At 36.8% G+C, this 15,838-nt stretch overlaps 1 protein-coding gene across 3 annotated transcripts in view; it reads right to left on the reverse strand.

The window, feature by feature from the left end:
- slc4a11 (solute carrier family 4 member 11) overlaps positions 1-15,838 on the reverse strand; it is a 98,607-nt gene that overhangs the window by 24,071 nt on the left and 58,698 nt on the right. For all 3 annotated transcript variants that reach the window (XM_055158015.1, XM_055158012.1, XM_055158019.1), the window contains exons 8-13: positions 14,997-15,206; positions 8,025-8,109; positions 5,821-5,946; positions 3,788-3,901; positions 1,162-1,294; positions 372-445 (exon numbers count right to left, since the gene is read on the reverse strand). In XM_055158015.1, the coding sequence (XP_055013990.1) occupies positions 372-445; positions 1,162-1,294; positions 3,788-3,901; positions 5,821-5,946; positions 8,025-8,109; positions 14,997-15,206 (742 nt within the window). The remainder of the gene's footprint in view (positions 1-371; positions 446-1,161; positions 1,295-3,787; positions 3,902-5,820; positions 5,947-8,024; positions 8,110-14,996; positions 15,207-15,838) is intronic.

A 15,838-nucleotide genomic window follows, 5' to 3' on the forward strand; every position in this document is an offset into this window, starting at 1 on the left:
GGTGTGACGCCCCATTTGTGATTAGTCATAGACGATCTCTCTATCTGCACTGAGATGGTAATGTCCCAGAGTGAGACTGCACCATAGCACACAATGAGAAACACAAAATGCTGCCCTGGTCCAAAAGCCTTATATAATAAATGTCAAGGTTTGGAACAATATTTCATAATTTTCTAAGTTGGGCAAAAGCAAGCTAACAGACAAGAACTTTTTGCAATTGAATTTACCTTATCTAAATGGCCATTTTGTGTAGCCAGCGCTGACAAAAAATGAAGCATTTTAAAAAGACCAAATGCACCACTGTGATGACATAAACATAGTCAGACATGGGGCCAAAATGTGAAAGTTGTAGCCAATGAAGGAATACTTACTTTTAACTGTGCCTTTGACTGCATCAACTACGAATGCAATTGAAATGAACAGTGCTATGACCTCCTCCGTCGACCTGCGAGAGAAATAAACAAAAAGAGAGAATAGTGAAATTACCTCTGGTTGTAAATAAGAATTCACTGGAATAAAATACGAAGTGGTGGATCAAGGAAAAGTGAGTATCCCAAAATAAGTTTTAAAAAGTGTACAATATAATCATGTGGATATAAACAAGTAATTAGTGTTGTCACAATACTAACATTTCAAATTCACTTCTAAAGAATAGACTCGATAGACTCGATTGACATTTACAATACAATGTATAAAACACTCTAACACACTATTTAGACAATAGAATGTCATCTTCAACATTAAATCATAGTATTTTCTTTTATATTACTATGTGGTCTTGTATCTGTGTAATCCTTCAGTCGTCCAGGTAGATTCCTTAGTGGTCCATGGATGTATACTAATCTATGTGGTCTATACTGTCTGACTGAGCTCAAGATTGTCAATACAAAACAAGATACACATTTGAGCAACTAATGATTCTAAAAAAGTCACATTCACAGGACAGAAATGAACCTTTCCTGAATATCTTTATAATGGTCTTAGTTAGTTAATAAATATTCTAACTAAGTAATAAATTTTTCAGGAAAGGTTCATTTCTATCTCTTTGACTTTTCAGTATCAACAGTTGCTCAAATGAGTATGAGACAAGTACCTGATTTTGGATACTTTTGACAACCCTACTTGCTATTTATGACTGTATGCTGAATGATATAGCGTTACCTTTTAAAGAGCTTCATTAGTAGGCTGAGGTTGAAGATGCCTCCCAGTATAAGGAATAAGCAGTTCCAGAGGCCAATGCAGGCATAAAATGCTGGGAAGTCCAGGTTGTAGTCGTCGCATATACCTCGAATGACTACAGAGAAAAAAATTTTAGTTACATTTTATATTTATACTTGTTCGTTTGTCCAAACGCCAGGACAATAGTGAGTACATAATTCATTAAAATTCAACCTGGTGTGTCAGATAATGTGTCCACGAGAAACAAACAAACAGCAGACTGATCAATGTTGATTTAATCAATATAAATGTAAAATAAGCTTTGTTGTATTGATCCTTTGTTGAAATATACAACTTTAATACAAGACAGGACTATTTTCCCTTCAGACTATCAGGGAATCCAAAGATCAGTGTTAGAGATTTTTTTATGGAGTAAGGTGAGGTTCGGATCTATACAGACAACTTTCACAGCATTACAATGTTTTTGGAAAGAACTAATGTTTAGAATCTTTGTTACAAAAACAAACACAGCATTATTGTCTATGAGAAAAGACTTGGTTACATAAAGTCAGAGCAAATTAAATGAGCACTTTTTGCTGATTCTACTGATTATTGTGATTTAAAGAGCATCATGTAAGATGTATGTCTACATTTGTTTGCACATGTCCAGCTCTGTGTGATTATGGTCCTATATGACCAGTACGCAAAATTTACTCTTTTGTGCTTTAAGCCATGTTGTAATATTGTTACCTCCCCAAAAGCATGCCTGGAGTTGTGTTTTGTTTCATTCACACATTTGAGTAATCCTGTATTAATTAGCTGTCTACATCTCCAAAGGAGAAAATGCTCTGTTCCACCTTGTGAAGTTATGTAGTGGTAGTTTTCAAGTTAACAGCTCCTTTTTACCTTTAGTTCAGTAGAAATTGGCAATTCAGAACTGAAAGTATCCAAATGATTCTAGTGAAGGTGTGTGGAGTTTAAAAACACAGTGGAGCACTCTCTGTATTACCACATGACATCACAAGGTGGAACAGAGTGTTTTCTGTTTGAGAGATGAACTCAGTCTAAATATGCAGCGTTTGTGTCTTACACATGTGAATGAAAAATAACACAATTCAAAGCACATTTTTGATGAGGAAACAACATTCTAACATAGATCAGAAAACACAGCAATATGGGTTATAGGGGGTAATAATGGCTTCATTGGTGGATTCAGCGCAGATTCAGCTGTAGGCAAGGCGCACTACAGGCACCAGCATTGTGTCCAACTGATGCTGATGGTCAGGAGAATTAAATGTGTTGTGGAGATGGAAATATTTCACAGGGGCAAAAAGAACAAAGCCTCTTATGACTTGGGTTTTACAGCAGTTGTAAAACATTGATCCAAACAGACCAAACAGTGAAAAGAATTTCATTCAGATCCGAAAATGACTAACACTCGTGAAATAGAGAGATCCGGTTGTAATGTTGAGCAGATTTCTGCACTGATGAGTTACGACTTTACAAATAGACCATTGTTCTGCTGAGGTTGGCTGCTGGAAACACAGCATAATTATCCCCCTGAGAATGTGCTTCGTAAAACTTTAACCTATTTACTTCAAACATGGCTGCACCACAAACAGGCAAACAGTTCTGGTATTATTGTGAGAGAGTCTTGGCACCACAGCTTCACCATGGGCCTGATCTGCAGCTCCCTCCGTCAACACGCTTTAGATCCAAACTAGTGCTGCTGGCTAATACCACACTATGCTCTGCTGTCTCTCTGTGCTGAATATAAAGCATACATGTCCATGAGTTAGTTTGTGACCCCAGGCTTTTGGGAACCAGCTCTTACATAATGACACTGTTCTGGGAAAAAGCAGGAATTTGTGGATACAATTACCCTGATGATGTGGTTTCCCTTTTATTCTAAGAGGTGGCTTTGATATTTAACATAATCTTCTTACGTTCTGTCTTTTATAACCATCCATCTGTAAAAAGGCAATGCCCTTTATAACAAATTTTCATGTTAACATATTTTTCATATTGGTCTTTCACATTCATTTCAAGCTATATTAAATTGTGGCAACAGATGAACTCATATATCTGAATAATTATGACTATTATATAATTAAATCTAGATGTATCCTGTAACACTGAAAATGATTTAAAAGTTTCTATAATACACAAAATGGATTCTTATGAGCTTTTAGTTGTGTTATAATATTGTTACCTCTTCAAAAACAGACCTGGACTTGTTTTGTTTCAATCACACATGTTTGAGTAATTCTTTAGTATTACTCTGTCTACATCTCTAAAGCTCAAAATGCTATGTTCCATTTTGTAATATCATGTAGTGGTAGTTTTTACGTTAAGAGCTAGCTTTTACCTTTAGTTGATTGGCAATTCTAAGGCTGAAATTATCCAAAAGATTGTTGTGAGGGTGTATGTAGTTTAAAAATTCTGTGGAGCACTTTTATATTTACAACATGACATCGCAATGTGGAACAGAGTGTTTTCTGTTTGAGAGAATAACTCAGACTAAATATGCAGGGTTTGTGTCTTAAATATGTGTCAACGAAACAAACTACAACTCCAGGTATGCTTGTGATGAGGAAATAAAAAATATGATTAAATTAAAAGTACATACCGCTGATGAAGATGGCTAGAGGGGCTGTGGTCAGGGGGATGACCAGAGGAGAGCCTGCAAACAGCGAGTAAATGACCCCTCCGATGCTCTGCCCAATGATGGTCTTACGGACATCTGGAAAACACAGAGACAAAGACACAGAACAGCTCTCAGAAGACGTGATTAACGACTATTTAGAAAAACTGCTCTGAAAATGTGACTTTAACCAAAGATTTGCGAGCAATTTTACAAAAAAAAGTGGATGTAAATACACTGAGAGTGTGTTTACTCAAAGCTATAAACAAAAAAATATGGCTGTTATAGATTTGCGCTTTTACCACTTGGCAGACGCTGAGGAGCTTTAAATCTCTCCCCACAAAGAATGACTGGAGATTTCAAGGGCAAAATAACATACATTCTGTCTCTTATCACTGTCATTTCTGTGTTACTTAATATGTATTATGTAATTTTCTGTCTGACCCCAATTAAAGACGCACCATGTAACTTTTTTGTTGGGACTTCATCAGCTGCTTGTTTCTATGAATATGTCATTGCTTTGCATGAAATGTTCCACAGTATGACATTACTCTACTACATTTATTTAATTACAGGTGGTTTTATAGCTCAAAAATCCCTACAAAAGCAGGCATTCTGACTTGAGTGAAGTTGCCTTTCCACAGATCTGACCTGTAACTTTGCCTGGTTTATGGTCCATGAGGATACAAAGGTTTCATACCAATGTGAAATATTCCAGACAAAGCAATAACATCTCTACAGAGAAAAGCATTTGACAGATCCTCCACCAGAAATTACACAATGTGCCTTTAAAGCTCTTATACAATAAGGAATAAATGGGTCTAGATTTGTCCTGTAAAAAATACTTTTGAGCTCTCTTCTCTAATCAATGGTATCTTACTGTTTTATGAAGTTGAACACTGGAGATGTCAGTCAAGACATGAAAGGAGAATGATGAATGCTAATGTGGTTTTTAATATGCATGAACTTGATACAAAATATGAATTCATGGTTCATGGTTTACAGCCTGTTTTGAATGTTTGCACTGTAATTTTTGGCTTCGGAGAGAACTTCAAGAATGTTTGGAGATGTCAAGGTTGAAAACAAAACAGGGTAACTGAAATGTTTTGCAGTAGTTCCTCTGCAATTCCTTCAATTTGTTGTGGGTTTTGAATGAATGTTATTACTGTATTTTAAATGTATAGTTGTTTTTACTGAATTCCCTTTTCCAATTTACTGTGGCCTTATAAAACTACAGTGGTGTAGGGAAAAACAAATGTCCAAATTATAAATGAGGACAATTCCAAATAACTTATGATTATTTTGAAACAATATGACAAACTGTAAAAATGTAAGTTACAGTATGCTAACTGTATGAGACAAATGCTTGCTGTTCCCCAAGGCGGGCTACATCTTCATACATATTTTAGAAAATCAATTTGTAATTCATTTTGTGCAAGTATAACTTTGGCTTGCAAGATAATTGATGGGGAAGTCAAACAGTGTCTAACTTTGCAATACTTGAAATACAAGTTTTTTATGGGGGGGTGGGCGGTGGTCATGTTGACAAGAATTGTATGCAGCTTGTGTTCTTAAAGTTTTTCTCACTCTCGATGTATGGACAGTGTAGACTGCAGAAGCATAGCCACTGATTAATGAGTAATTAATAATGCAGGTTGTCGGGTTTAGGTAGTAACAAGTCAGATAAGAGATTGTCCTTTTAGGTTTTAACCAACTGGATTTCAGCATTGAAACTGGCAACCCAAATGAGAGACTCATGTGAGGCTCTTCTCCTTTCTGACTGGATAATCATCTTGAGAACCCAAACATGTTTTTGTAATTAAGAACAAACCTGCATTACAAGTGTTATCAGTAAAAGCTATATTTGATTTGAATATGTCTACATTGTATTTTGGGACACAGTTAGATCATGTTTATGGAATTTAAAATCTAAAACTTACAGACAGTTTTAACCCATAAAATATTGATATACATAGATATTGATTAAGAATTATAAACAGCAATACACATGACTTTACCTATCTCTCCACGCGTACTCTCATCGTTGAGCGAGCCGAATGCGATGGCAGGGAGGAGGATGGCGATGTAGAGGAAGATGGCCGTCGTCATGTACTTGAGCAACGTTTTATTACTGCCAACGATACCTGAGGGTGAAAAACACACACAAACCCATGAGTCACATCCAGTAATGGAGCGGAGGAGGCCCTCATTTTCAAAGGACACAAACAGCAGTTCATTATTCACCAGAACATGCAGGTAAACCGCAGCAGCGTGCACTATTAAAACAGCTCATTTGGCTCCAGGTCATCCATCATAAGGAGCAGTTATTGCCTTTATCCAAATGATAGATAGGTCATTTTGGCATAAAACAGCCTAATGGGGCCATAATATGATCGCACTGATTTTGGATGCGTTACTTTCATTATTATCCAATGGTTCACAGTACACAAGACTAGGCAGAAATGGGCAGGCGGACTTATACCAAGAAAAGATGGGAGGACCCAGATGTGATTAAAGGTCCTATATTACACAAAATTTACTCTTATGAGCTTTAAGCCAAAGTCTGTCTATAACTCGTCTCCAAAGCTCAAAATACTTTGTTGCACCTTGTGATGTCATATAGTGGTAGTTTTCAAGTTAACAGCTCCTTTTCAGTAGATATAGGTAATTCCAGGTCTGAAATTATCAAAATGACTATAGTGAGGTAGTGAATGGGGTTTTAAAACATGGTGGAGCACTTCGTGTGTTACCACATGACATCATCAGGTGGAAAAATTGTTTTCTGTGTAATATGTAGGATTTGTGTGTTAAACATGTTGATGAGGAAACACATTATAAAATAGATCAGAAAACGGTACAACATGAGCCCTTTAAGAGAATCTATTGAATCTAATCTGGTGGAGGATTAATTTTAACTTTTAAAACACACAATATTAAAAACGTGTAAGAAAATCACAATTCCTAAACATAAAGTGTAAAGTGTTGTTTTTGACCCATGAAATCACGGCACATTTTAAATGCTCCAGTTTGTCCACTGCTGGCTGTTGTAGCAGCAGAATAGGATGTCATAAAGCTAAAACTGGACTCGATGGAGCTTTAAACTTTATTTCGAGGACTGCCAGGTGTTATTTGGAGGAAAGTATACACTCTTAAAACTGGTGTGCCCCATGTGCTACATATTTGACCAAATCCAACTAGTAGTTCAGTATTTTCAAAGAGGGTTGTTTCTGAGTTACTATAGGAAGCATGGCATATGTTTACATGTAAGTGTCAAAGAATATAAAAGATATGTTGGAGTGACATGCGAGAGTGTTCTACATGTATCTCTAATGGTGGAGTATTTAGTAGTTACCATGGTGACACAATGCACACATTAGCAAACACTGTCAAAAAAGTTTTAAACTTGTCAGCTATCAGTAGAGTATCAATAAATAAAAAACTACAACTGAACATTTAAAGATGCATTGTGTAACTTTTCTGATGGAGGGTCTGTCGAGTGCTTTTTCTCCATGAGATGTTATTGCTTTGTTTGGAATGTTTCACAGTATGGTATTAAACCTGCTTTCCAAACCAGATCAAGTTATAGGTCAGATCTGTGCAGAGACAACCCAGTCAGAATGCCTGTTTTTCTAGGTATTTTGATCTGTAAAACCAACTGTAATTTAGTAAATGTAAAGTACAGTTGTTTAATATTATAATGTGGAACATTCTAGACAGAGCAATGACATATCCACAGACACAAGTAGGTGACCCCCGACCAAAAAGCTACATTATGCACCTTTAAAATAGTCTTTTACAATACGTATTAGTTGTAGATGTTTGGTAATACAGTATCTTTTCTAAAAAGCTTATCATTTGTTCCTAGAATTGTGTGATTTACAAATGTTGGAAGTAGATAAATCAAAACATCAAGTGGACATTTGTATGGGCAGTATTCTATGTGTTGAATGGGAGTTGATTTGATGGGTCAGTAAAACCTGCTGGGAGCCAAATCCCAAAGCACCCATGTTTGATATTTGGAGGGAATGACAGTGGACAAGCTGCAGCATATTCTAAAAGGAAAACATCATGGTCACGAATGGTCATTTTGGTGGGACTGGAAATGACACATACGAAGCGCAGATGTATTTGAGGCCAAGGGTGAGTGTCCAGTGAGGAGCAACCCCCCTAGTGAGGCATAATAAGGATGAGATGATTCATTCTGGTCACAAGTCGGGCCTACCATCTGTGAAGTCCGACATGTAGAAAGGCAGTCTCCGGCAGAAGTCCTCATAAATCCCTCGACCAGCTTTGAAGAAATCTTTACACTGGAAGATAAAAAAGGATACATATCATTTGTTGGACTGATAATTTAATGACAATATTCACTTCTAATTAACTAAATAATTATGAGGAGGATTCTTATTAAATGTCTTTATCCCCAGACCTTATGTCGATAGTCTTGTCTTCAGTTGTGAATAATTAAAACCAATGCTAATTGACTTTTTAAAATATCTTTATTACGTAATTATTAAAATAGTTTGCTCTTGAGATAACACACATATGCTGTGCCATGTTGGACCTCATCCATATTAAATGATAATAAGTCATCTGTTGCCCATTGAAGAATATTTCTACTCAATTTAATAAAGCCTGGAGGTAAAAGTCATGACTTTTTTTAGCCTCATAATGATTGGATTAATGGATCAGCTTCTAATACTTTCCTTTACAAGTTTACCAATACTGAAATTGTGATTTAAAGTGCATTTGAAAGATTCATATAATTATTATTACATTATTTGGTGAAATAGTACCTGTATATTCATCATAATTTTACATCAGTGAAATGGCAGTTTATGAAGAAAAGAAGAAAACAAAAAGTTGTAAAATACAGGATGTAGCATGGAGTTTTTAGCATCTCTACCATTGACTGTTATCAAAATGCAGGGATAATTTGGCCACAAACATGCATTTTCCAAACGGGGGGGGGGCTCAAAGGTTGTCTACACAACTAGCATAAAAGAGATCATAATTTATTGCGTCATTACTACTTTAAATCAGCATTAGGCCCATAGACATTATGACATGCACTGTTAACATGTACATTTTAGAGGAAAACATATTATTTTGAATTGAGTATGCATTGTTATTTGTGGGCCCTGTACAATCTTCAGATAAATACAGGGGCTGTGGATCTGCAGACTTTGGGAACGACTGTTTTAGTCTAACCTACCATATGCACTTTAAAGTTTTGCACAAATACTGGTGTATCTTCTGAAAAAGTTCTGTACTTCTATACCTGCACTATGGATCTGTCGATACTCTTTTGTTTTCTGGTTACTTTTGACAGCATCAATAAATAATTGAATGATGAATCATGGTATTGTTATTGTAATTAGTGTTTTATCTGAAATATAACATTAGTTGCACATTAAATCATTCCCTTTTATGGGATATGTGAAAATCTGACAGAATAGCTCAGTCCTCACAACATCTCCAGTGCTCCAGTATGCTCCAGTAATACAAGGTCCTTTCGGGAATAGCACCACAGAAAACATATCAGATTTGTATAGTTTGGAAAAAGAACACATTTTTGATGATGGCTGTTACAATACCAAATGTTCTGAAAATAGTATTATTTTTTAAATGTTAAGCTTTTAGCAGGATCAAAGATGTAATTAAAAGTTTTGACTGTTCAACCAGGACCTTTGTTGTGGTAATTCTCTACAGGTGTTTGTGTGATTATTGAGTGACTAAGGAGCAGTTTCGAATGATCAAAAATCAAACTACTTGTTTACAAAATGGGATCCTTGTGGCACTTATGTACAATTAACTAACAATCTAAGCAAAATACAGTAATTAGTCAATAAATGTCAATAACTGAGTCAATAAAACTGTGTTCTTTTACCACAGCTTCAGTGGTTAAGATTTACTACTAAGAACAACCTGAACCAAAGCTCTCACAGACATCATTTCCCGGAGTTTCTTGGTCATTACAAAAATAGAACTAATCCTGGGTACAAACGGTGGTCCATGGCAACACCAAAATTTCACTTTTGACTGAACGAACTGTATGTGAAGTGAACATCTTTAAAGGTCCTATTTTCAAGACATGTTACAAGGTTGTTATCTCATCAAAAACATACCATTCACACATATTTGAGTAATACTAAATTATGAGTCTGTCTACATCTCCAGAGCTCAAAATCCTCTTCTTCTTTGAAACGGAAAATCCTCTGTTCCACCTTGTGATGTCATGAAACAGTAATTTTCAAATTAACAGCTACCTTTTATCTTTTGTTCAGCAGAGCAAGGCAATTCCAGATCTGACATGACCAAATGATGCCAGTGAAAGCGTACAGAGTTTAAAAACACAGTGGAGCACTTCCTGTGTTATCACATGACATCACAAGGTGGAACAGAGTGTTTTCCGTTTCAAAGAAGATCTCAGTCTAAATAAGCAGGGTTTGTGTGTTGTGTGTACTCCAGGTATGTTTGTGATGAGGAAACAACATTATTACAGACCAGGAAATGGCATAATATGGGCCCTTTAAAAACATATCTAGCACAAGCATTGGGTTTGTTGGTTCATTTGTTAGCTCTATATCTTTTGTACAGTAAGTATATTCAGGCTACATTTCTTTATTACTGTCTTTTCTGCTGTGACCTCTAAATATAAAATCTACACTGTGCCCGAGGCTGCGCTGAACTGTAAGCTTTCCTTTATCCTGCTCCCTGCTTGGGACATGGCACATTATCTATTATCTTTACTGCTATCTCTCTTTGTCATCCCCGGTAACATCAGGAGGGAGGTACACTACAGGCTGGCCCTTCATCACTCGCCTGACGAATAGACTGACACCATTCACACTCCCACTTGCACCTACGACAATTTAGAGCCACCAATTAACCTGCACGTCTCCTCTGGTCTGAGGGAGGAAGAGGGAGGACCAAGGACACTGAAAACTACACTAACAAAGCACAAACCACATAGAAAGTTTTACTCAAACTGAATTAAAGATTGACCAATATGTTTTTTTTATTTCGTGGCCAATTGTGGTACCTATTGTTTCACATCTAGAAAAACGATGGCTGATATTTCTATGTATGTAGGGCAGATTTTGATTATTTTCCCAAAATTCTGATATGTTTTATTGCCATTGTCAGTTAACAAACTAGGAACTTGCTTCGGCGGTATGGTGCAACATAAAGCAATGAGTAACGAGATAGTAAATACAAACTATGATGAAATAAAAATAAGGGCAGGCAGTAAAATAAGGAAAATAAAATTGACTTTGACTGAATGTAATACAAAATAGGGGAAGAACTATCAGTTCAAGAAGATGAATTATAGTTCATGTTTTTTAAAGTAACAGGATTATAAAGAGTCCGGTTAGGTTCATAGCGCTTTGAGTGCGCTTGAAGGTGGAAAAGCACTACAGAAAAATGTGACCAAACTGTGACCATTAGGTCTTCTATATTGATTAAACCTAAAATTCTTACGTACAGACCTTTATCAGTCCACAACTTAAGTCTGCAAAATCAGACCACTGCTAGAGAGGAAAACCATCTCATGGACTAGACAATGCTAAGGTCATCAAGGTCACAGAGAGCAACAAGTATCTTCGTTGTATCAGGGAGACCATTGGGAGTCAGAAATGCACCCACTAAATCAGGATGAGGGGGCATACCAACTTTTTCAAACCTGGGATACAGTTCTGAAGAAGTAAGACTGCAGATGGTGCATTCATCCTACTGCTCCAAGTAGGAAGACAATGCCAAAATCTGTTTAAATCAGCTGACCAGTGCAGCCAAAATGTCAAGGTATGAAACTGATAGAGGTCTGTACATAAGAATCTAGTATAAAGTGTTCATGAGTTCATGAGGACATAACATTACCAATAAAATTATAAGGTCATGCCTCTTTATTTTTCTATAGACTATTATATTTAATTCTGGAAACAAGGAAGAGGCCAGATATCTATTTTTATACCAACATGTTTTTCAACCTCAAATATTAGCAGTGTCTAATACAAGTTTTGATAAAACTAATCAGGAGAGGTCCAATTTTGCCCTACATGTTGAAATAATTTATTATTATTGCATGGAAGCCAGTTTTGTTTGCTTGCTTTTGGCTCTGATTTGATAAACAAATGCCTTGCTATGGAATTACTGTCCACCTGTTCACCATGTGTGCTATGGTATCTGTTTGACCAAGCAAAGCTACAGGAAGAAAAGCTATAAAACTCACAATGTAGTATTTTTAACATATAGGGTATCGGTTGGTCTGATGTCAATTTGTAGCAGAGAGGAAGTGGGTGGTCTCTTGTTTGGAGCTCATTTCATCATTGCGTTTCCTCTTCATTTCACCTGCTCTCTCACCATTTGTCTCTTTCTATAAATCCCTGGTTCGTTGAGTGACACTGAGCCTTTCAAGCCCTGGGATAAAGACCTAACACAATCTTGCTCCATAAAAAAAGAAAAATAAAGGGGAAAAAGAATCCAAAGGAGGTGAGAATGTCTGGGAGCCCTGGTCTGTCAGCTGCGACATTAGCTGGGGATGTTGGGCAAAAAGGGAAGGCAGGGGAGTTGTGACAGCGCAGTGAGAGATGTAAGGTCGTTTAGCCACTGAGGAGGGCTGGCTGGAGCTGATGCTGATTGATTAGGGGCACGGGAAAGATGGAGGAGTGGAGGGAAGAGGAGGAGGTGAAGAAAAAAGAATCAGGAGATGTGTAAATGCATGAGCACAGTTGCAGCTGTCTGTGGAGCTGTGACAAGACGGGGAGACGATCGAGCGGATGTAGAAAATGGGACGAGGGGAAAAAGAGATGTCTATGTGAGAGCTGGTTGTTTAAGGCTTCTGCTAGAATGAAAACTGTTCCTTGTAAACCTAAGGGAATTCTGTAAAATCTGTGTAAAATATAATAAATAATGTTTTGTGTCAACTAGGGATGGGACCATATGAAATTTCCTATATAATCGTAACCACAGTAACATTATACCGTGGAGTTGTGTATTTTATAATGTTTAACAACAAGAGTTTGTTTAAGATATATTGCTCCTTTGCTGCACAGAGATTTGGGGGAATGCAAAGCAATTATCTAGGCAAAGCAAATTGTCTACAGTGATAAGGATACTAGAATATAGGAGTGTATGGATTAAAAACCTATAGACTATTCCTTGACATAACAAATATGTGTATATATATATATATATATATATATATATATATATATATATATATATATATATATATATAATATATAGATATAGATATATAGATATAGATATAGATATAGATAGATATAGATATATAGATATATATAGATATATTTATATAGATATATATAGATATATATAGATATAATTAATGAACTCAAGATGAAGTGCTGCTTTTTTGTTAGATCCAGTCAAATAAATTTGCTGTGATAATACCATCCAATATTGTGATTTTAATTAGGGGTGTGCAAAAATATAAAAATATCAATAAATCATGATACTAAATTTGGTAATACAGTATTGTTATCATGGGCTGCTGTATCTATATCGTCAAGAGTATTTTTTGGTATCTTTTAACATTTTGTTTATTTCTTTTAACATTTGTTTTTGTTTATACAATACACTTGACATATTCACTAATTTGATTATTAAAATGGTTGCATTTCATATTGACTTGGCACAAGCGGTGGCTCAACAAAGAAGTATTTGATTCTTAAAAAAAAGCAATACATCATTGCAATATATCAAGTATCGAATCTATCACCATATCGTGATATTCACGTATTGTGAGCCATGTCTTGTGTATCATATTGTGAAGAACTCTGTGATTCCCAGCCCTAGTTTTAATGCGTAGTATATCTAAGTACTGGTGATCAGTATTAAATGAAGGTACCCATCCCTGGAGTCAACACAAGAAATGGCCAAAATGTTTTTTGTTTTGTTTTTTTCATTCATTATTAGAATATTTAGAAACTGCTCAACTAATGGTCTTTTTTCATGTAGCAAGCTCCAAACAAATCCAACTGAAAACAAAGGGTTCGCACATTTGAAATAATGTGTAGAACCAAAAAATGCTATGATAATGACAGTTCATGATATGATTAAATCATATGAATTACAAAAACACAATGCAGATACGACACATACCCAAAGCAGCTGTGAAAGGCTCCAACACTTCCGTGAGCCATGCAGGTAAGCAACAAAATGAGTGAACACTAATGAATGCAATATTACTATTTTAGTTATAGACAGAAACTGATCTTAAAAGTAGAAATTGCATTCAAACAACAAATACGGCGTAGCAGTTTGTAGATTTATCACTATTGTTTTATAACATCTATCCAAGTATTTTTAAAAATGTGATTCACGACTCAATCTAATATTCTATTCGACTCACCATTTGGGAATCAGGGCACTGTGTATTCCCACAATGATGCAGTAACCATTGTCTAAAAGTTGCATAATACACGAGATACTGATCCCAAATGATTAAAGAAATGTCTTTAAATCTTTAAACCAAGCATCAAACCCGGTCTAAACCATCACTAGACTCACACTAAACTAGATCTAAACCAAGACTAGAATGTTCCTAAACCAGGTCTAAACCACGACTACTCCGGTCTACGTTGAAGCACACGCCTTGAGGTCTGTCTCCACTTTAAATACTCCAACAAGGGATCAGTTTGGGTCTACACCAGGACTAGACTGATACTAAACAAGGTCTAAGCCAGGTCTACACGGTTCCTAAACCAGGTCTAAACTTGATTAGACTAGATTAACACAAAATCAAGTCGAAACCAGGACTAGACTGATACCACAACTTGACTGTTCCTGAACCTGGGCTATACCAAGACTACACTGTTGCTACATCAGGTCTAAATCAGTACTAGATTAATACCAGATATAAACCAGGACTAGACTGATACTAAACCAGATCCAAACCAGGATTAGACTGTTCCTAAACCATCTTTAAATAGGACTAGAATGATATTAATCCAAGTCTCGATCCCGGAGAAGCACACACCTTGAGGGACTTGTGACTGCAGGGGTCTGTCTCCACTATAAATATTTAAACCAGGGACCGATCCGGGTCTAAACCAGTACTGGACTGATACTAAACCATGTCTAAACCAGGACTAGACTGTTCCTAAACCAGCTCAAAAACAGGACTAGACTGATGCTAAACCAGGATTGACTGGTCTTAATCAGCACACACCTTGAGGGGCTTCTGGCTGCGGGGGTCCGTCTCCTCCATGCCCAGAGGAATAGGCAGGGTATTGGTGGCTGTCAGCTGTTGCCTCTGAAACACCAGCGCCTCCTTAAACTCCTCCTGCGTCTTGGTCTCTAAAAGCTTTTGTCTGAAAGAGATGTCGGAGAAGAGAGTGGCGAATGTTCTGCCCAGCTCCATCGCGGTCTTCGTGCTTTTCTGTGAACACAACAGATTAAAGTGGTTAGACCTAAAAGAAGCTGACAGCACTTAGACCGGGAAACTATTTATTCCATATAATTCCCTTCTGTTTCATGAAAAGCTGTGGTACAATGACATTTCCGTGATTTCAAATGGGATTTTCTGGATTGCTTTGCTTTCACAGTGGGTTTTGTTGTTGCTAATTCGGTATCAATTCCAACTAAGTCTGAGAGGAGACCCGGAAAGGGGCAGAGTGGTGGTAATAATGGCCTGGATGAGTGTGGGGAGAGGGGAGCGTGGTGCCAGGGAAGCCTTGTGGTCCAGGTGGTGCTGATACTGCGCAGTGCTCGGGGCGAACAGAAGCAGCTGCAGCAAACAGAGTAACCAAAGCCTATAAGCTTTTCGCACTGGCCACACACTCACAGGATTAATGTGGGATCCAATGGGCACAGGAAACCCTACCTACAGAAATTAGAATTTATGTTCTATATTTATTTCATATATTAAATTCACATTAAATACTACTGCTGGGCTTCAGATGATATCACACCATTTTATTGGTGGTTTTCAGATTCTCGAATGTCATGCTCCCATTTGGGGGCAAGCATCAGATTTCCCTATTGATTGCCTTTTATTTTATCTTAAAATAT

The sequence above is a fragment of the Boleophthalmus pectinirostris genome, unplaced genomic scaffold (assembly GCF_026225935.1).
Source record: "Boleophthalmus pectinirostris isolate CB_2022bp ecotype Guang Dong unplaced genomic scaffold, ASM2622593v1 HiC_scaffold_10, whole genome shotgun sequence".
Lineage (NCBI taxonomy): Eukaryota > Metazoa > Chordata > Actinopteri > Gobiiformes > Gobiidae > Boleophthalmus > Boleophthalmus pectinirostris.